Source organism: Mastigoproctus giganteus, chromosome 11 (genome assembly GCF_048544385.1).
Source record: "Mastigoproctus giganteus isolate SK-2022 chromosome 11, ASM4854438v1, whole genome shotgun sequence".
NCBI classification, from domain to species: domain Eukaryota; kingdom Metazoa; phylum Arthropoda; class Arachnida; order Uropygi; family Thelyphonidae; genus Mastigoproctus; species Mastigoproctus giganteus.
In genome coordinates, this window is record NC_143585.1 from 37,086,184 (window position 1) to 37,108,117 (window position 21,934).

Genomic DNA, 21,934 nt, shown 5'->3' on the forward strand with positions numbered 1-21,934 from the left:
GAGTACTGCATACAGGTCTGGAGGCCTCATTTTAGGAAGGATGTAGATTTACTTGAGTGTGTACAGAGAAGGGCAACAAGATTGGTGAGGGGAATGAAGGGATCCTCTTACCAAGAGAGGCTTAAGTTCTGCAAATTGCAGTGGCTGGAGACTAGGCACCTGCGCGGTGATCTGATTGAGGTATATAAGGCCTTGAATGGGTTGAGCACGCTGAATTCTGATGGGATCCTTCCATTTGTTCAGATTACGAACCTAAGGGGGCATAAATTCAAATTAAGAAAAGACAGATGTAGAATAGATGTGCGGAAATCTGCCTTTAGCCAGCGGGTGGTTAATTGCTGGAACAAACTTCCATCTGTCGTTGTGGAAGTTGATAGGTTGAATAAATTTAAAGAGGAACTGGACAGGCATTTGGAGAGAATGGTGTGATTTTTTTTTTTTTTTTTTGTTGGCTGATGCTGCATAAGCTCATACATTTGCTTTCTTGCATCACATGCCACTACTACTACTACTACTACTACTACACGCACACACAGGGTGATTCAGGAGGAATAGTAAATATTTTTGGAGGTTACAGTATTGATTATTCTGAGTAAAAAAGTTCATATAAACATGTGTCCAATTCTCAATGGATATGGAGATGCAGCTGTTTTAAACTGGCATGCACAGCTCTCTGAAACAGATGTGACCAAGAAGCAGTTATAACCTGATGCTGTTTGGTGTTAGAAGTGTTGTTAAGAATGCTGCACATCTTCACACATGCTGAATATGCCAATATGGTGTTTGTCTATGGTTTTTGTGGTGGAAGTGCTACTGCTGCTTGTTGAGAATACCATTGACAGTTTCCTAACCGCAGAATACTGGATTCAAGAGCGTTTACTAGTGTTTACACCAAACTGCGTGAAACTGGTACAGTTCCCAGCACTCATATTTCTTCTGAACGTGCAAATGAACAACATGTGGATGAAATAGAACACATTCTTCAGTTGGTAGAAAGTACTCGTACTATTAGCACATGAAGAATTTCTACATGTGTCGGTGTTCCACAGACAAGAGTAAGGCACATTATGTGAGCACCTTGTATCCATTTCACATACAGCGAGTGCAACACCTTCAACCAGGAGACGCCCAGCGATTGGAATTTTGTTCAGCAGTGGGTAAATGCTAATCGCCAATTAATTCCATTAATACTGTTCAGCGATGAAGCTACTTTCACCTGTGATGGTATCAACAACACCCATAACTCTCATAGGTGGTCAAATGAAAATCTACATGTCACTTAGAAAAAAATTTTCAATGTCGCTTCTCTGTGGTGTAGTATCACCGACAATCAGTTTAATGAGCCTGTTGTGTTACAAAATCATCTTACAGGGCCCATTTACCTAGAATTTCTGCAAAACGAACTTCCACTACTATTGGAGGATGTTCTCTTGGCTACAAGGATTGGTATGTACTTTCAGCATGATGAAGCTCCTGCACATTATACCCATCTGGTGATACAATATCTAAATTGAACTTTCCCTGAATGATGGATCAGCCACAGTGGTCCTGTTCATTGGCCAACAAGGTCTCCAGACCTCACTACTTTAGATTTTTGTTTGTGGAGATGGATGAAAAGTGTTGTATACAAAGAAAAGGTGAATACAAGGGATGAATTGCTCACTTGCATTTTGGATCTGCCCTCATAAAGGAATGCCAAGACAACTTCAGAAGAACAACAAGTCATATTACCACAAGAGTTGTAAAGTGTTGAGGTTGGCGGTGGGATTTTTAAACATTTATTGTGAACTGTAAAAAATCTGTCAATTATTTGTGTTTGTATCATTCAAAAAGTCAATAAATACAAACAATAGGTCATTTATCATTCTTTAATACCTCTCATAATGGCTTTGTGCACACCAGTTTCAAACAGCTGTATCTCCGTATCCATTGAGAATTGGACGCATGTTTATATGAACTTTTTACTCAGAATAATTGATACTATAACCTCCCAAAATATTTACTATTCCTAATGCATCACCCTGTGCATATACACCAAGGAGCCAAAACATTATGACCAGCGAGTCGTCATGCAAATCGAAGCAACTGCAGGTGAACTATGGCACGTGGGTGGGTTGGGACATGGTATAAAAAACACCTGATACTGAGCTCACTTAATCAGTGTTACTCTTGTCCTTCAGATGGGAAAGGCAGCGGACTTGAGCGAGTTTGACAAAGGCCAAATTGTAATGGCCAGACGACTGGGTCAGAGCATATCTGAAACGGCACGGCTGGTGGGATCAGCCGTGCCGTGACTCACGGTCAGCCATGCTAAGTAACTACCAAAAATGGTCTGAGAAGGGAAAACCCACGAACCGCCAGCAAGACGTTGGATGACCACGGCTCATCGATGCTCGAGGTGAGCGAAGGTTCTCCCGGATGGTACGTGGCAACAGAAGGGCGACTGTGCCACAACTCGCCGGTAATTGGAATGCTAATGATGGGAGTAATGTGTCACAATATACACAGTATATCGAACCCTGCTGAAAATGGGACTGCGTAGCAGCAGGCTGCTCCGAGTGCGTGCCCATGTTAACCACGGTTCACCAGCAGCAGTGCCTGCAATGGGCATGCGAGCATCGAAACTGCACCTTGAGTGATTGGAAGAAGGTCATCTGGTCTGATGAATCACGTTTCCTGTTGCACCATGTGGATGGCCGGGTACGTCGTTTACCTGGGGAAGTGATGGCTCCTGGATGCACCGTGGGACAAAAACAAGCTAGTGGCGGCGGTGTCATGCTTTGGGCAATTTTCTGCTGGGATACCCTGGGTCCAGTCATCCATGGTTCAGCACTTTGATGTCTACCACCTACCTAAACATCATTGCTGACCGGGTACACCCCCCTTTCATGGCAATGGTGTTCCCCTCTGGCGGTGCCATCGTTCAGCAGGATAATGCGCCATGCCACACCGCCCGGACTGTTCGATATTGGTTCGCGGAACATGAGGAAGACTTCCAGGTATTGCCCTGGCCTCCAAATTTCTCAGACATCAATCCCATCGAGTATCTGTGGTTTGTGTTGGAACAGCAACTCTGATCTGCGACATCTCAACAGTGGACCTTACCGGAGTTAAAGGATCTGCTGGTTACGTGTTGGTACGAGATACCACAAGACACATTTAGAAATCTTGTAGCATCCATGCCTTGCTGGGTACGAGCTGTTTTGGTTGCATGGGAAGGACTGATATCATATTAGGTAGGTGATCATAATGTTTGGGCTCATCGGTGTGTATATATATAACAGGTAATCAAACAAGATTGAGATTAATTTTCCTATACAAAATGTAGAACAATTCTTAATGAAAACTGTATACATTCATGTTTAACATATATACAGGGTGAGTCATGAAAAAGTAGCCCGCCGCTCCACGCTTGGAAGAACCAGCAGCCAATCAACACACGACTAGCCACCTGCACAAACAAATCTTCCCCTCATAGATTAGTAGCATGCATCACCCCTCAAGGTCAATCTCGTTGGAAGACAGTGTTTTGCCAGACATAATAAAGTTTGCGTCTCATATATGATTGTGTGTGTATTTGTAAGGGTGTTCTGCATCATGCCTTATTCAGTTCCAGAAAGAGTTGCAATTGTTGAGGCATATGTGCATATGGGTTCATTTAAGGAAACAAGAAGAATGTTTGCGGAGCAGTTCCCCACTGCCAGGATACCAGCAAAACACTGTATACAGCAAATGATGAAGAAGTGGCACGAAACAGGAAGTGTCCTCAACGCAAAAATGAACAGAGCCCCATCTATTCATACGGAAACTGTAATGCGCGATATTCACGAGAGGATTTGTGTAACGTGCGTGCAAGAATTAAAAGAGCCAGATAAAGTGAAATGTGTAAATTATTGGAAGTGGCTCCTCAACAGCATCATTGATGGGAAGCTCGATCCAACCAAATACTTTAGATCAGATGAAGCCTGGTTTCATTTATCCGGACACATCAATTCTCAAAACACAAGGTACTGGGCAGCTGAAAATCCACACTAACTCCACAAAGAAGCGCTTTGTGATGAAAAAATTGGATTATGGTGTGCCATATCGGCACGGCGGATCATAGGGCCCATCTTCTTTGAGACAACTGTTAACTCAGACGTGTACCTTGCAATATTTGAAATTTTTTTTTTTTTTTTTTTTGGTAGTTGTTGGCGCATCGGCTTCTATGGCCATAATGCACCTCCCAAGGTTTTTGCAGTACTTTGATCCAAGCCCAAGGCGGGATTCGAACCCGCGACCTTTGGGTTGCCAGGTAGGCACTTTACCCACCCGGCTATCCCGGTCGGCGCAATATTTGAAAGCTTTTACGCATAATTAACCCCTGAAGAGCGGGAGTGGTACACGTTTCAACAAGATGGGGCCACTTGCCACACGTCCCACAGAGTGCTGGCCTGAATTCATGAAGCCTTTACAGGAGGAAGAACTGTGAACAAAGATTTATGGCCCCCACGTTCCCCAGACCTGTCCATATGTGATTTTTACCTTTGGGACTACCTTAAGGGGAAAGTTTATGAGACGAACCCGCACACCCTTCAGGAATTACAGGAGAACATTCGTACTGCTATTGTGGGAATCGATGGTACAGTGTTGCAGAGAGTTTGCCAAAACATGCTGACACAAGCTTAGCACTGTCTTGCAACCCAAGGAAGTCATTTCCAACATCTTCTTTAATGGCAGGTAATGTACTATACATTTACCCACTCGTGCATGCATCGTATTGTAGTTTCATTGATGGGGTTACTTTTTTTTTTCTCACCCTGTACTATGTTAAATATAAATATATATATATAAGTTATATTCATCTAACACACACACACACACACATATATATATATATATATATATATAGAATATCATTAGAAAAAGTAAATCAATCCAATAATAAGAATACCATCAAGGACTTAAGAAAACGCAAAAAAAAAAAAAAAAAAAAAAATTATTATTATCGCTTTTTACCGACAATCTAGATGACTTCAACTGGGGCCAACCACCCAGAATGAAGGCAAAAAACGACAAGAAGTTCTCTGTTTCTGTGATGATCAATATATGCTAAGTAATTTAAATCTAAACCAAATATAAACCAGTATAGACCGAACATAAATCGAATATAAATAAATCGAATGAAGATAATTAATTAAGAAAAATTTTGAAATATTAGAATCAAAGGTAAGAAATATAAGTAAAATATAAATGTAAGCATATATTAATCATCGTTGACCCGACAGAGAACGTAATTTAAGGATTAAAACAAGATTAAATATATAATACATACTACATTTGACCGTATCTAGGACATAATGTAATAGTCGTCAAAATAATATGTGGTGCCCCCTATGTGATGGATACGGTAAAAATAAATAATTAAATTAAATTAACGCAAAGAGAAACATGCAGATAGTAAGAAGAAAAACTAAAGGAGTAGGAAAAATAGAACCTGAACTCCACAAAGGCGAAAAATAGTGGTATAGATAAGAAATAGTTTCTCCTACGTCCTCGGATTGCCCTAATAATTTCGGAGAAATAAAAATAAAGAGTGTAGGACAGCTTAAAGGCATTACAAGATATAAGTTGTGGCTCGGGTATGCCCGGGATCGCAAACCCGTTCCTATAGTAGGACCCTGAGCTGAATTTGCATGTTATCTCAGCGTGAATTTAAGTAAATTTAAATGAATTTAACTATATGTATTAAAAAAAAAAAAAAAAAAATGATACACTGTAATTTGCAAGCCGGTGGGTACAAGTTTTCTACGCCGTAAGACACCAAGAATGCAAAGTGTATCCTATTTACATATATACATGGCACTAAATATAACGATTTTATTGAAAATTATATTGAAACGATAGGTTCAGAAAACAAATTTTTGAAATTAATTATGCTAATTGCTTTCCTGAAGTGATATTTCAGGTAAGCAATAGGGAAATTATTATTAATAAACTTGCCGTACAACGCTGTTAAGCCTGTTGAACAATTTTTATTACTATTGCAGATATAAGCAATCCTTAAACATTGCGATAAAATTATATTAGCATGCACTGATTTTGATACATTTGATTTCCAGTTTGTAAGGCTGACTACGTTAAAATTAAATGCATCTCTTTTATTATATACGTTTACGTCTATTTTATTATTATGTAATATTTCTATATGAAGATCCAAGTAATTTGCTATAGTATCGGAACTATTAGTTTTTTCCAACACAAGCTCCCCTGGATATAATCCACTGTAATCCTGGACAAAATGTGGACAATTAAAAACACATATATCATCTACATATCTGTATATAAGTAGGTTATCTTGAAATTCTCTTTCTGTATAATACAGATAAAGGTTTGCGATTATGCTTGATGCTGGACTTCCCATAGGGGTGCCAGTGACTTGCAAATATAACGATGTTCCGTCATATACATAGTTATTAAAGATGCATAATTTTATTAGAGAATTCCAATAGGTTAAATCAACCTTTATAGCATTTTTATTTTCTAAATATAGTTTCTGGAGGACGACTTCTAAGTTATTAAGGTTAATGCTCGTAAATAGACTGTTAAAGTCAAAAGTTTGTATTTGATGAATATTATTATTTTTTAGAGCATTTATAATAGGTAAGTTATTATTTATTATAATAGTTTTATTTAAGTTATTTAATATACTTTTAAGTAACTTTTCTAACGTTTTTCCGGGAAATTTAGCATAACTATCTCTACATGATGTTATGAATCTAAAAGCAATTGGTGTTTTGTGAAATTTGGGTATGCAATATATAAATGGATATTTTAGGTTATTATACTTTAACTTTAATTTTTTATGCAATGCAATTAATTTTTTGATTATTATATTAGAAGAAGATGTTATCTGTTTATATGTACGGCTAGACTGTAGTTCATTTTTTATAATATCTATATAATATGATTTACATATGATTGCATAATTGCAAGCAGCTTTGTCAACGGGAGTTATTATAAAATGTTCATGTATATCTTTGAGCTGCCTATTTATTAATTTGGTATTATATAGATTATCCTGTACGAATTTCAATTGATTATATTTATTAGATATGATATTAAGCATTGTAAATAACCACATGTGATAAGCTTCAACCGGTATATTATGTTTGTATGCTGATCTTATGCAGTATTTTAGTAAATCTAGATATAACAATTTTTTAAAATTATATTTATTAATAGGTGGATTAGGTCGAAATTTAAAACCCAGTGATAAAATATCTCTAAGTTCGGGATATGGGATTATATCTAAATTGCCGGTTATAATGTGATTATGGTTAGGATCCACGTATCTATGAAATGAAGGTTTGTGACAAACACATGTATCCTGTCCAATGTTAATATTGTGAAGGTTTGTAGCTATTGTTTTATAGTTACACGCTTTAAGACCAAATGGTTTAGAATATCTAAATCTGATATTAATATGTAAGTTATTAATAGGCAGCAAGTCATTACGTAAATTAATAGTTTTATGTATATCTAAATCATCCATCATTTTATTTTGAAAGTATAAGATGAGGACAGAGTTTTCAGGCTGCTTGCTAACATTCAAAATATTAATTCTGAATTTAAATTTTTTTTTGCGTTTTCTTAAGTCCTTGATGGTATTCTTATTATTGGATTGATTTACTTTTTCTAATGATATTCTATAGACATTGTGGGTGTATTGCATGATTGCTTGCAACTGCATTAACCCATAAATATTAGTTATTGTCTTTTAACTTTCTTGCTTTGCTTTATTTCTTGCTTTCCTTTTATCACTAATATAACTATTAATATATATATATATATATATTTTTTTTTTTTTTTTTGTCCTACAAGTTCACAATAATTTCTGAAAACCACCATCAAATTCAAACAAGGTTTTACCCAGAATCAAAATTAAACAGCAAGCCAATGTGAGATTTTGTGCCCTACTGAATAAAATACTAATAGAAGCATTAGAAATTTTGTAAAGAGCCTACAAGGAATTGAATCTTTATTTAGGTGAAATAAGAAGTTCAAAGATAAAATAACCAGTACAGAACATAACCATATCCAATGATATCAATAACTGATGCAACTATTAGCACAGCTTCTGCTATTATTCTTGAATTCAAATGACATGCAGTCAGAAAAAATGCACAGGCCTAGAGTATTAATTTTGGGAGTGCCCAAACCATTTTGAAAGGCCATTAAGGAATGATTCAATTGTTCATGTTGGGTTAGGTTTGGTTTTGGTTTTTTTAGGAGCATTAGCAACTAAGGCCATATTGTTCTGGAATATGCGGTGGTTATTCTCTGACCTTTCCGCACCCTCCGTATTTGGTGGTGATGGGCTCGAACCCCGGTCTAATCAAGAAGCGTGTGCTACGCACTGCTGCTCCTTCCCACCTGGCTACGTTCATGTTGGGTCTCTCAACTACTTACTCTTTCAATTATAAGCCCACTTGGTGTCCAGAACTGCACTATAGTATTTAAGTATGAAGGATATACCTGAAAATGCCTGCTATACCTGCAGTCAGATAAGAAGTACTCTGAACAGTGCAGACAGGCTGTCAGGACAGCACCTGGGGTTTGTCAATGATATACAGGAAGTTTTCTAACAGGGATAAAAAGGTAATTATTCCATTGTATACGACAATGGTCAGGCCACATCTTGAATACTGCATACAGGTCTAGAGGCCTCATTTTAGGAAGTATGTAGAACTAATGGAGCAAGTACGGAGAATGGCAATGAGATTGGTGGGGAAACAAAAGGGTTGCTCTTACCAAGAAAAGCTCGAGTTCTGCAAATCAATATCTGGAGACTAGGCACCTGCAAGGCGAGCTGAGGTATTTGAAGCTTTGAATAGCTTGAGCAAGCTCAGTGCTGATGGGATTCTTCCTCTTGCTCAGATTACACACATGAAGGGGCATAAATTCAAACTGAGGAAGGATGGTTGCAGAATAGATGTGTGAAAGTTTGTCTTTAGCCAACGAATAGCTGATTGCTAGAACAAACTTCCATCTGATGTTGTGGAAGTGGATAGCTTGAATAAATTCAAGGAAGAACTGTACAAACTGTTGGAGGGAATGGATAAGTGAAATTTGGTGGGTTTTTTTCTTTTTCTTTTGGCTGATTCTGTATAAGCTTGCTTTCTTGCATTATTTGCCACTACAAATACCATTTTCCCCCCAAACAACAGCTTCTCTAAGTAATAAAAATTGGATGGAAAGACAGGACAAGATTATCAAACTAGACAGGGATTATGTAGAATAGGAATAACCATCAAAAGCTCAATAAAAACCTAGTTTTATATTTTTAATTTAATTTACCTCAATATTTTTTTGATCACCTATCATAAAAACAGTAAAAAAAATCAGAGAAAAAGATAACAAGGTCATCACTCTCTCTCAAATGCAATATCACACTTTAAACATAATTTTTCAGACTATATGAATAAAATAATTATTATTTTATTACAGATTCTGATTAACCACTCATTGTTAACCACTCTACCCACCTTTATATCATCAGCAAAGTTAGATATTTTTGGTGGGGGGGAAGAGAAAGATAGTGTTTGTATGCACTGAATCATTATGGTTAATTATGAGAGCAACATTGCCCTCAGGAGAGATTCTTTGGACTGGAGAAAAGCCACCAATATATTCCGATATATAACAGCAGTTCTAAGAGAAGTGAATAATACAGACCAGTCAGTCTAACTTTGGTAGCAGGAAAATTGTGAAGGCAATAACAAAAAAGTGCAATGCAGAGATATTTAGACAGAAAAGGATACAAAAGACAGTCCTGTTAAGGGAAAATCATGAACTAGCATGGTCTGTTATTTTGACACAGTTACTCATGAACTATATGTAAGAAATAATATTGACACTTTATTTTGACTTTAGCAAAGCATTTGAGTCAGCCCCTCATGAGAGGTTACTGTATATGCTGGAATGTGTGAGCACGGGTAAGATTCTAAGATGGACCAGAGGGCAGCTGCAGGGCAGAAGACAGAGAATAGTGATTAATGGTTACTCTTCGGACTGGTCTAACTTCAGAAGTGGGTTATCCCTCAAATTGGTTCTTGGGCCAATGTTGTTCTGATTTCCATAAATGACATCAACAAAGAGATATTTTATGTCAAAATTTGTAGATAAGACACAAAGACTGGGAGAGTGGTTAATGATCAGCATCGTACAGTGCTCCTTCAGGATGATTTGGATGGTCAGAAAATGTCAGCTATGTTTTAATGCTACAAAATGCAAGGTTCTAAACTTGAGGAATAGCAACCCAAAACAATTTATACATTGGTGTAGTTAAATTAAAAACAGTATAGATAAAGAAAGGGATTTGGACACCAACTTTACTCAGAAGGGTAGACAGACAGCAAGGAAGGCCCATGGTGTCCTACTTGTGATTTATTAAAAATTTGCTTGTAGAGATAGGGTGGTCATAATCCGACTCTATAAGGCAATTGCAAGGCTGCACTTTTGGAATACTGTGTCAAAAAAAAAAATAAAAATAAAAAAAATCCAAGTTTCTTGACAGAGTCCAAAGGTAGGAAACCCACTTGATAAGATCTGCAAAAGGGCACCTATATGGGGAAAGACTTTGAATAGAATATGTGGGCTACAGAGCTTGGAAACCAGGCACCTTACTGTCCCTGATTAGAATCCCATAGACTCTAAAGGGTCATACATTTTATAGACAATGAAATGTATGAAGGCAATGTTTTTACTGTTAGAAATGATTCCAGAAATAGGGACCATAAATTCAAATTACATGGAAAGAGGTTTAGGTTGGATCGCAGGTTTTCTTTCAGCCAGAAAGTTGTTAATTACTGGAATAAATTACCCACATGCAGTTGAGTTTGACAGCTTAAATAATTTCAGCATAGAAACACATAGGTAGTTTATTTTCTTTTTATTTATTTTATTTTTTATTATTACATTATTTTCTTCTTATATTTTATTGGTTTCTTATTTTCATTATTATTTGTTATTTTTATTTTTTTTTCACTTGTGCAGCAAAAGCTGCAGCTTCCTTGTACTATATGGCTGATACTAACGCATCAAACTTAAAATACCTTTGCCAATATCTTATAGAGGGCAGTAGCTTCTTGAGAGATGAACAAGAAGAAAAATCAGGAGTAACGTTAGGAAGGAAGATGAACAAAACAGAGGAACACAAGAGAATAATGATTTAAGTGACAGTTCCTGGCACAGTTTGGTCAGATGGGAGTGGAAAATGATTTCAGGCTTAAAAATAATTTCAAATTTAGTTTTCGGCCTTATTTTTGTTTTCTACTCCCCAGGTAACCACAGTAGGAAATAGTATAGTATACTTTCAATTTTGGCCAATGATAGTACTCCAGAATGGATCCAGAAACACTGTCAATAAAACACAATTAGGAAAATTGACTGAATTGCATGGGGGAGGGGAAGAATATTATCTGTAAACTTCAAAAATTCAATAAGGCTAAATTGATTTACTCATGTAGACCAAAGTTTTTAAAATAGTTTTTACTAGCTTATAGCAAGTTATTATATATTATAACTTATTGCATGATATTGTATCTGAAGAAAATTGGAAAATGAAATATGTATAATGTCTTTCAGTTCCTAAAAGAAGTAGCTATTTTTCACAAGAAAAGAAACTATAATGAATATGTCAAAGCACATTTACATTTTTATGAATATTTATATTTGTGTTTTTATTTTTATATTTTTATATTCATATCGACATTTTAAATATTTTTCTCTGATTATTTTTACTTTAACTTTAATCTCAAATTCAACTTATTTATAAAATAATAAGTACAGCCAGGCCTCGCATAATGCGAGTTCAATTAACGCGTTTTTCAGTTACCGCTATTCGAAAAAAATTATACAGGCAGTTCTCGCTTTACAAGTTTTTGCTTTATGAATTCCCGGGTTTATGAGTTTTTTTCCCCAAGTATCAAGTATCAACAAAATTGAAAATATGAACATTAATTGCAAAAAATGAATGTTAAATACCGCATTCCAAATTATGTGTCTAGCTATACAATACAGTGTACCCCGCTTTACAATATTAATCAGTTGCAGAGACACCATCGTGTCGTTAGAATATCATAATGTGAACCCAATAACACATTGTTTTTTGGTAATTTGTTTCAAGATCTCGGAAGTTGAAATTTTCGCTGTATAACTAAGCTATTTATCTCTCTAAAATGTCATTTTTAAGGTCACGAGCGTGACTTTAAGGCCATATAAAAGGTCATGAGCATGGTTTGTAAATTGTATTAGTTACCAATTCAAATAATTAAAATGCACTACACTTTCATCGTTATCATAGGTTCCATTATAAGAATCAATTTTATACGCCTTTGTGATATTTTTCTAAAGCACATTTCTGGAAGTCACGACCATAAAACAATAAAAACAATTTGCACTTTCTGGTTTATTGGGCTTTTCTGTTACTGGAAGCAATTATAAAGGGTAGTAAACTCGATCTTTTTGCATTTGCGAAAATACCGATAGCTGGAATTGTGTGGTTTTTTACGTTATTATGGTGAAATGTGTTTCTCCTTTACTGAAATCTTCAATTGTATAAAAAACAAATAAATTTTCAGAATCTTCTCTTCATTCCTTTTTTTTTTTTTTTTTTAAGCTTCGTAAATTTGTTATTCCAAGCGAATTGTGTTAGTTGCAATTTCTGTGTGCCGTTAAAAAAATGTTTATGCATGCAATCGTGAAATTTATAATTAAAATAGAAGATTATCTTGGAAACAGACACCTCTTGAAACATTTCTGAAAAAAACTACTCCTTGTGCAACAAACCAATGAGTGCCGAGCCAATAATGAGTGATCAACGAGTGTGCATTTAGTCGATGATGATGAAGAATTAACATTCTTTAACGTTTGTAAGTCGTAAATAATTTCTCTATTATTATAATTTGCCTGATTTTACAGACTATGTTTTCATTTCTTTTGATAAATCAATCATTGTTTAAACATAAACTAATTAGCTAACTAATTTCATTGTTGAGAACGTAACCCCTATTTTTAACCTTATGTCTATGGGAAATAAATTCCTGCTTTACGAGCGCACGCTAGGAACGAATTAACTCGTAAAGTCGAGAACTACCTGTACCACTTTTCACTTTACACGATGCAAATTTCTAGTTAACGCAATCTTTTTTTTTTTATGTGATAGTTGAAAAAGATTTGAATCGTGCGTTAAACTTACCGCACATTGGATGGGCAATAAACAAACATTTGCCTGCTGCCCACCTCAGTGTGTTCCATCAACCATCAGATTGTTATTTGTTTGTTATATGGTTTTTAGGAACATTAGCAACTAAGGGCATATTGCTCTGGGATATGTGGTAGCCATTCCCTGACCTTTCCGCATCCTCCATATTTGGTAGTGACGGGCTCGAAACCCCATCAACCATCGGAAGAAGATGTGTTACTTGTTTGTCTCCCGCTAATAAAGTCAATGTAGACTTGCATTTAAAAATTAAAATTTTTAAATGAGCCAGATGAAAATTTTACCACAAAGGAGATAACGGTAAAAGAACTAGATGAAATCTTTCGTATCGCAGAGAACCTCAAACAAAAGGTTTGAAGTTCTCTGCGATATTTATTTCGCCAGGGCACAGAGAAGATTATTGTCGGCTATCGGAAATTGATTGATGAAAAGAGAAAGTCAACACTGTTCAAATATTTCCACAACAGTCATTTCTTCATTGTGTATTTTATGTCAGAGGTTCCCAAACTTTCTCGATTCCTGGCACCCTTAGTGTCTCAGTAATTTTTTCACAGTGCACTTAGACCAAAAGAAATATCTAACAGTTCCGTTTATTAAGTAGTTAGGTCCAAACAACTTAATAAGAAATGTTGAAACTGTGAACTTCCTTGAGCTAATAGTTTGCGCGGTGTCCGACAGGTGTCGAGTATCGCTGTGTTTCCCTCAAAAATTTAAATATTCCGTGGCGCACAGTTTGAGAATTGCTGTTTTATGCAATAAACATTTAATTCCATAATTATTTTCATTTAGCTAACTAATTGTATACAGTTAAAAAGTTATTTAAAAGGTATTTTTAAAATTCTTTATGGACATTCCAGAATTGTCAAGGACCAATTATAATTTTTCCTATTGATTATTATATTCGATTAACATGTTTCCGGTTTGTGCGATGCGCTCGTGGGACGAATTAATTGCGTTAATCGAGGCCCGCCTTGATTAACGCAATTAATTGATATATAAAATCAATCTGATTTTTTGGCTCATTTGTTGCATGCCTTTTTTTTCTTTATTTTTTTAAAAGTACAGTTTTCATAAAGTGTGCATCATAGTGCTGAATCTGAAAATGCAAAGCTTACTCATATTTAATCATTTAGTTTGAATGGCTCCTCCTAATTAGAAGGCATTTTTTCTACTGGAAAGTGTTGGTTACATGACTTACTATTAGCTAATGTTAATCAAGTGATGTGCACTGGTTCAACTTGCATACTGCTGTATCCAGTACCACGTTTGGTACTGAGAGGAGGTACTGCCAAAAAAAAATGGTCTTCATATGACAAAACATATGAAGGCAGGTTTTATTAGTGTCAAGGCTTTTACTGGATGCAACAGAGGGCTCTCAACTATGAATAATTTAGAGAGGCACTGATAAGAACTTTGTAAGAATACTAATTCACAATACTAATAGGTTATCATAGAATATACAGGGTGGCCATAATTAAAGTATCCCTATTCACAGCTCTCTGTAGCTCTAAGTAATAAGCAGAATGCCACCAAAATTAGTAAGTAAACTATTCAAGGCATGGGGAGAAGGATCCCGTGAAAAAAAAAAATTAGCTCCAAAATCTGTCAATAGGGGATAATATGGTGCTGTACAAGAGGAAAGATATGACAAAGTACCAACAAATAAATAATTAAGACAAACCTTAATGAACTTACAAATTTTTATTTGTGCTCTTTGAAAAAAAAACAGAAAGAAACTGAATTGCACTAAAGCTTTAAATCCAAACTAAAAAATAAGACACCTAAGACAGCAGAAAATTTGCATAAATCTCAGTTAATTTAATTTTCCCAGCAGCAGAGAGCTATAAAGGCACAACGGCAGCATCGCAAGCATATTCTGTAAGTTTACTGCTAACAATGTGTCTCACTCTGCCTGATCGTGCTTTAATTGCTAAGTTCTTCTATGTTAATGGGTGCAATGCAGCAGCTTCTCTGCGTGAATTTAGATGCTGTAAAAACCTACGTCAAGGTCCTTTATCATCTGTGGCAGTTAGAAGGATAATGAACAAATTTGAGGAAACTGGGTCCTTTGTTGTTAAGCTTGGAAGAGGAAGGAAGCCTGTTTCACCTCAGGTAGCAGAGGAAGGTTGAAATGGCTATCGTTGACTGATTCGTGGATACAGCTGCTCGAACTTTTTTTTTTTTTTTTTTTTTTTAAGGAGCATTAGCAACTAAGGCCATATTGCTCTTGGGATACGCGGTGGTCATTCCCTGACTTTTTCGCATCCTCGTATTGCTGGAACTAGTAGCAGCGGATGGGGAGTAGCGAGGCAATTGGATGTGCCAGATTCCACTGTGTGGAAAATTCTTTGGAAACTAATTCTCTATTATCCATACAAGATCAGTTGCCAGTAGCAGCTGCAAAGAGATGATCCTGAAAAACGAATAGCATTTGCTCTAACATTTTTGCCAGAATGGAAGTTGACGATGTCTGGCCATGGAACATTCTTTTGGAGATGAGGCCCATTTTTATCTCGATGAGACCATCAACACTCAAAACTGCCAAATATGGGCTTCGGAAGAACCACATGCTATTCAGCAAATCCCACTGCACTTTCAGAAAATCACTGTCTGGTGTGGTGTAACTTCAAATTTCATCCTGGGGCCATACTTTTTCGAGGAATTGCACCCAGCAGGAGCAGCCACCTGCTTCTACAGCACAAAGATCTCATCACATGCTGAGAAGTTTCATTATTCCTCAACTGCAGCAAAAAGGATGCCTGGATGAGACAATTTTTATCAAGATAGGGCTCCTCCTCATATCACACGACCAATACAGCAGCTTCTCCGGGATCACTTTACTGCAGAAAGAGTCATTAGTCATTTGTTTCCCATTGCATGGCCACCACGTCTGTCTGACCTTACACCGTGTGATTTTTGGCTGTGGGGGTCACCTCAAGGCCAATATCTATCAAGGAAGTGTCCCTAACCTGACTGTCTTAAAGGACAATGTAACGCAGCATGTGCGGAACATTACTCCAGAGATGTTGCATTTGGTTACCATTGTTCTAGACCAGAAATTGCATTGAATGCAATTTCTGGTCCAGAACAATGGTAACCACATTGAAAACCAACTCCACCATCAGCGACATCATCGACCATCATGAGTAAACTGTGAGTGAGTTTGAAGCTGTGAAACCATTTCCTCTGGCAGTTTTCAGTTTCTTTCTGTTTTTTTGCAAAGAGCACAAATAAAAATTTGCAATTTCATTAAGGTTTGTCTTAGTTATTTATTTGTTGGTACTTTGTCATGTCTTTCCTCTTGTACAGCGCCATATTATCCCCTATCGGCAGATTTTGGAACAACATTTTTTTTTATCCATGCCTTAAATAGTTTACTTACTAATTTTGGTGGCATTCCACTTATTACTTAAAGCTACAGAGAGCTCTGAATAGGGATACTCTAATTGTAGCCACCCTGTACTATAAATACTGTAAATAAAAGATAAATATTGAAAAATTTAACAATTTAATAAAATAGTTTTTACCACATGTGAAATTTGGATGTTTTAAGTCAGCAGCTTTAAAGACTAGATGATCTTTGTTGTTAGATGGATCTGGTTCAATGTAGTGGACTTCTTTCCCATCATATATAATTCCACTATATTATAAAAAAAGGTTAACTTCTCAAAGTCCAATTATAAACGATATAACAAAACTAATAAAAAAACTACTATTTCAAGAATTTGTACCATCGCATCTTCCATTATGCATAAGGTGCTAAAAAAATTAAGTCAGTTGTCATGTACTAGTATAAGAACCTATCAAAACTTTGCTACTTTCATCATTCTGTTAAAAAAGAAAAAGTACTATTAAAAAAGAAAAAAAGTGTCCCAAAACTATTTTCTGAGTTTTTTTTTTAAAATAAAAGAAAAAGTGGTAAAACATTGGGACTTATAAGAAACTTAAAGGAAAGATTAATGGGGATAGCATTCAGTTTCCATTTGTCAAGGTACATCTAACTCACCTTAAATAGACATTAATCTTGCACTACCACACAATATAATTAAGAACATGGGTGTTATCCTGTCTAACAACAGCCCAACTCAGGCCACAAATGAATAATTTACCATTTGAATAATGATACATCCATCCATGCATACACACACATATGCACATCTTGTACACATACACAAGCACACATGTGCATCTTCATGCATACACACAGATGCAATGTCCTGAATATCAACTTATATGGCTCAATTGATAATGAACTTCACAATTTTTAAACAATATACAGATTTAAATGTACACAGTGTGGCAATCAGAAAATGAGACTGAGGCTAGAAAAAATAACAATCCCAGTAAACTAACCTTGGTCAAAGTAACTTCCTCTCACATCCACACACTGCATGCAACGTTCATGGAGTGACTAGAACAACTGGTGGAAGGCTGTGACTGGTATACTGTTTGATGTTCTCATCACAGTTCTTTGAATGATGTCAAAGTCATGAAAATAACTTTCAGTGATGCCTTGGGCTTCGGAAACAAAAATAAATTGCATGGAGCCAAGTCTGGTGAATACAGTGGGTGCGATAGTACACAGACTTTTTTGCTAGCCAAAAACTTCCAAACACTAAGAGCCTTGTGGCTTTGATGCAATGTCATGCAAGAGGAACCAACTGTTGTCTTCTCCATACTGAGGCCCCACACAACAGATTCTCTGTAAAAAACATTTCAAAATGTCTAGATATAGGCAGCAGTAGCACTTTAGGCATTGGGCACAAACTCTTTGTGATCAATTCCCTTGCTATCGTAGAAAGTGATGAACCTGGTTTTGATTTTTGACCTTTCTTGACAAACATGTTTGACTTTGGGAGAGTTTGCCGACTTCCAATCTGCACTTTGTTGTGGGGTCGTACCGAAAACACCATGTCTGGTCACCCATAACGATCAAATTCGGGAAGTTGGGTTTGCTTTCAGTAGCCTGCAGTGTTCAATTCGCACCTGTTGCTGATCGTCTGTTAAAGAAAGCGGAACAAACCAGGCATAGACCTTCATTTTCTTCAAATCCCAGGTTATTATTTGCTGAATGGTTTCCTTATTAATGCACAGATCTGAAATCATTCAAAGTTAATTACTTCCCGCACCTTTTCAATCAACCCTGGCATTTGAACCAGTTTTGCTGGCCTGGATATTCATCGTCTTCCAGCAATTCTCTTTCATGGGCGACATGTTTATGCTACTCAAACACATGTGCACAAGGCAAATAATTCTTTCCATATACTTGCTTCACTATTTGAAATGTTTCCATGGCACTTTTTGCCTAATCAAACACAAAACTTGATATGAGTTTTATGCATTTGTCCATTAAAGCTGGACAAAAGCAAAAAACCCAACTTCCTTTTCATCTTTTCAGCAATGATTAATAGCAGATCACAACAGATTATCAATGACACATCAAAACTTAGTTCTATGGCCAGCTACCATCCTTAACTCACATACATGTATATAGTCCTATACTGCATCAATGTGATTTCAAATGTAGGAGCCACTGACCATGTAAATTTCACAATGGGAGGATGCTAATAATAACTCACACATGTACATAATGACACTAGGAAACTTCTCTGTTGGCGTCTAGAATGAGTGAATGTGCCAGAGCAACACTGGCTCCAGTTTTAAAATAAAATTTAAAAATATATATATTTTGTGATTGTTATATAGTAATAAATTTGAAATTAAATGATTAGGCACTCTACCTGATTTAAATATTGTGGAAAAGCAATGTTCTAAAGAAAATAAAAAATAATTGTTTTACTTTGGCACTACCAGTTGAAACCACATGGCCACTGCTGGCCTAATTAAAAACTATTGAATTGTTTCTTTGTACTCTAATCGATAAATTGATTACATCCTTTTTCTCTCGCTGTTTAATTTTCAATTTGGTAAAAAAAAAAAATTCTACAGAATTCTTTCACTATATACTCCTCATTTGGAAATGAGTAAATAATGTGTGGTGAAGCCATTGTAGTAATACAGAAGACATATTTACGGGAAAACTTTTTAATGCTAATGCCAGTTGCAAGGTAGTGTTTTAAAAATTTCATTTAAAAGTGTAAAATTAAAAAGTTAAAATTAAAGGACAGTTAAAGATTATCATGTATTGGATATTAGGAAAGTTTGTATACTTACCTAATGCCATTGCATATACTGACAGCCACCCACGAGTCTTTATGACCTTGAAGATATCCTTGATAATAGCAGTGCTTTTCAGACTAAAAATTAAAAAAATATATAATGTTCCTGTAAACATCTTTGTACATAAAAGCTAACTGTAAAAAGTACTGAAGCGTGTAACCAAACTATCACTTTGGTGATGTTTTTATATAATTTCAAAAATAAAGACATATATTACAACGTGAAGTAGAGAAGTGGGTGAATTTTAAAAATCAGTAATTAAATAAATAATTTGTATTTGTCAAATTACAAATATGCTTTCTTAAAGTATATAGCATGCTGTTTATTTTTTGAAGATATCCTCGATGTGACAACCATCTCTGTACAGGCATTTTTGTCATCTTCCATGACTGTTTCCCATGATGACATGTAGGAATTCTGGCAATTTCTTCACAAATTCTCTCTTTCTTTCAGCTTTTCATCTCCAAAGGAATTCCAGCAATTTCTTCACGAATTTTTTTCTTTCTTGCAGATTTTCAATATTGTGTGGGCAAAGAGAGTACATCTTGATTTTAAGTGCCCTCCATAAAAAAAAAAGTCACATGCTGACAGGTCTAAAGACCTTGGAGGCCAAAGGCACCCTGGTGGTATGAAATTATTATTATTAGTCACAGTAACAGTGACATATGATACAAGAAAGCAAGCTTATACAGCATCAGCCTAAAAATTCTCCCACATCACCTGTCCATCCCCTCCAATATGTCTAGTTCTTCCTCTAAGTCTTCATTTATTCAAATAACCCACCACCTCTAACTCGTAAAGGTTCTGAGGCTTTTGCTATTACAAATGACCTTACACAACTTGTTCATTCAGCTATCAGAATACAATGATCCTAACTATACAGGTAACATTCTTGAGGTAATACCTCAACTCAGTGATGGTTCTTCTTCTACAGAGCATCTGTTCGTTCCATGGCCATTCTTAACCTTCTGTTGTCTAACATTACAATAGTGTTAAATGGGATGATTGTGAAATTTACATTTCTCTTTTCCTTGGCCAGACTAGTGATTAAATCTTCCTGAGGTTTTCACTGATCAGGACCATATATAATGGGATGGTGCTAGGGTGTTCAGCCTCAACTCAAGCCTACAGTGGACAAGAGCTCAGAAATCTCCCTCCCTTTTTAAATTTTTTCATACAGCCCTGTTACAGATTATTCTTGTAAGAATGAAATTTTTTATTTCTCATTCCACCCTAAACGCTGTTCTCTTATCTATAACATAGTTTAGATAAAGACAAACCAGGGACCATACACTCAATTACAGGTGGAAAAGTTTTAGGTTGGATTGCAGGAAGTTTTCTTTTATCCAGTGAATTGTTAATCACTAAAATAAGTTACTTCCATAGTCAGCTGTAGCTAACAGCGTGGAGGAAACACATTGGCATTTTATTTTCTTTTTTATATATATTTTTTACTTTCTTATTTTTATTATTAGTTTTATTGCTTATTTCTTTATTTTTTATTACAGGAACTCCCCGGTTTACGTAATACTAGACTTACAGAGATTTGACTTTATGTAAGTTTTTGCCGGCTGGTGCAAACTTAAAAAAATTGTGGAAACGTATTTTGCATCCCGTAGGAATAAATGGAGGTGTCGTGAAAATATCATAATGTGAAACCAATAACACTTTTTTTTTTTTTTTGGTTGTTTTGTTGTTTGTTATTTGGTTTTTAGGAGCATTAGCAACTAAGGCCATATTGCTCCGTGAATTTGTATTTGGTGGTGAAGGGCTCTAACCCCGGTCTAATCAAGAAGCGTGTGCTACGCACTGCTGCTCCTTCCCACCTGGCTACGGAAGCACCCTTTTTTTTTTTTTTTTTGGTAATTCGTTCCACGACCTTGGAAGTTGAAATTTTCACTATATAACTAAGCTATTTATCTCTCTAAAAGGTCATTTTTATAATGGAAATTGCACTGCACTTTCATTGTTATCATATGTTCTGGTTATAAGAATCAGTTTTGAATGCCTTTGTGATATTTTCCTAAACACATTTCTGGAGGTCGCTACCATAAAACAATAAAAACAATTTGCACTTTCTGGTTTATTGGGCTTTTCTGTAAGTGCAATGGGTAGTAAACTAACATTGATAATTGGAATTCTGTTGTCTAACTGAAATCATCAATCATATAAAAAACAAATAAATTTTCAGAATCTTCTCTTCATTCCTATTTACTTATTACAATGGTGAAGGAAAAGGGACCGATGGAAAGTGAAAAGTGGTGGCAGTGCTAGGAAACAAAACAAAATTGATTTAGAAATGAAGATGATTAATTAAGAAGTATGAAGCAGGACAAAGTTTGTCATCTACTGTATGGGAAGTAGGCTTCACTGCTTCAACAGTGAATGCTATTTCAAAGGACAGTGCACATATAAAAGAATGTGTTAAAGGATCAATCCATTTAGGATCAACAGTGATCACAAAACAGCGTTTCGGTGCTATATCAAAGA

The 21,934-nt window shown here is 35.9% G+C and overlaps 1 protein-coding gene across 1 annotated transcript in view; it reads right to left on the reverse strand.

Moving 5' to 3' along the window:
- The window catches only part of LOC150077913 (zinc metalloproteinase-disintegrin-like MTP8), a 241,339-nt gene that overhangs the window by 71,756 nt on the left and 147,649 nt on the right, over nt 1-21,934 (reverse strand). The window contains exons 4-5 of the mRNA XM_090385351.1: nt 19,439-19,521; nt 16,792-16,904 (exon numbers count right to left, since the gene is read on the reverse strand). Of these exons, the coding sequence (XP_090241477.1) occupies nt 16,792-16,904; nt 19,439-19,521 (196 nt within the window). The remainder of the gene's footprint in view (nt 1-16,791; nt 16,905-19,438; nt 19,522-21,934) is intronic.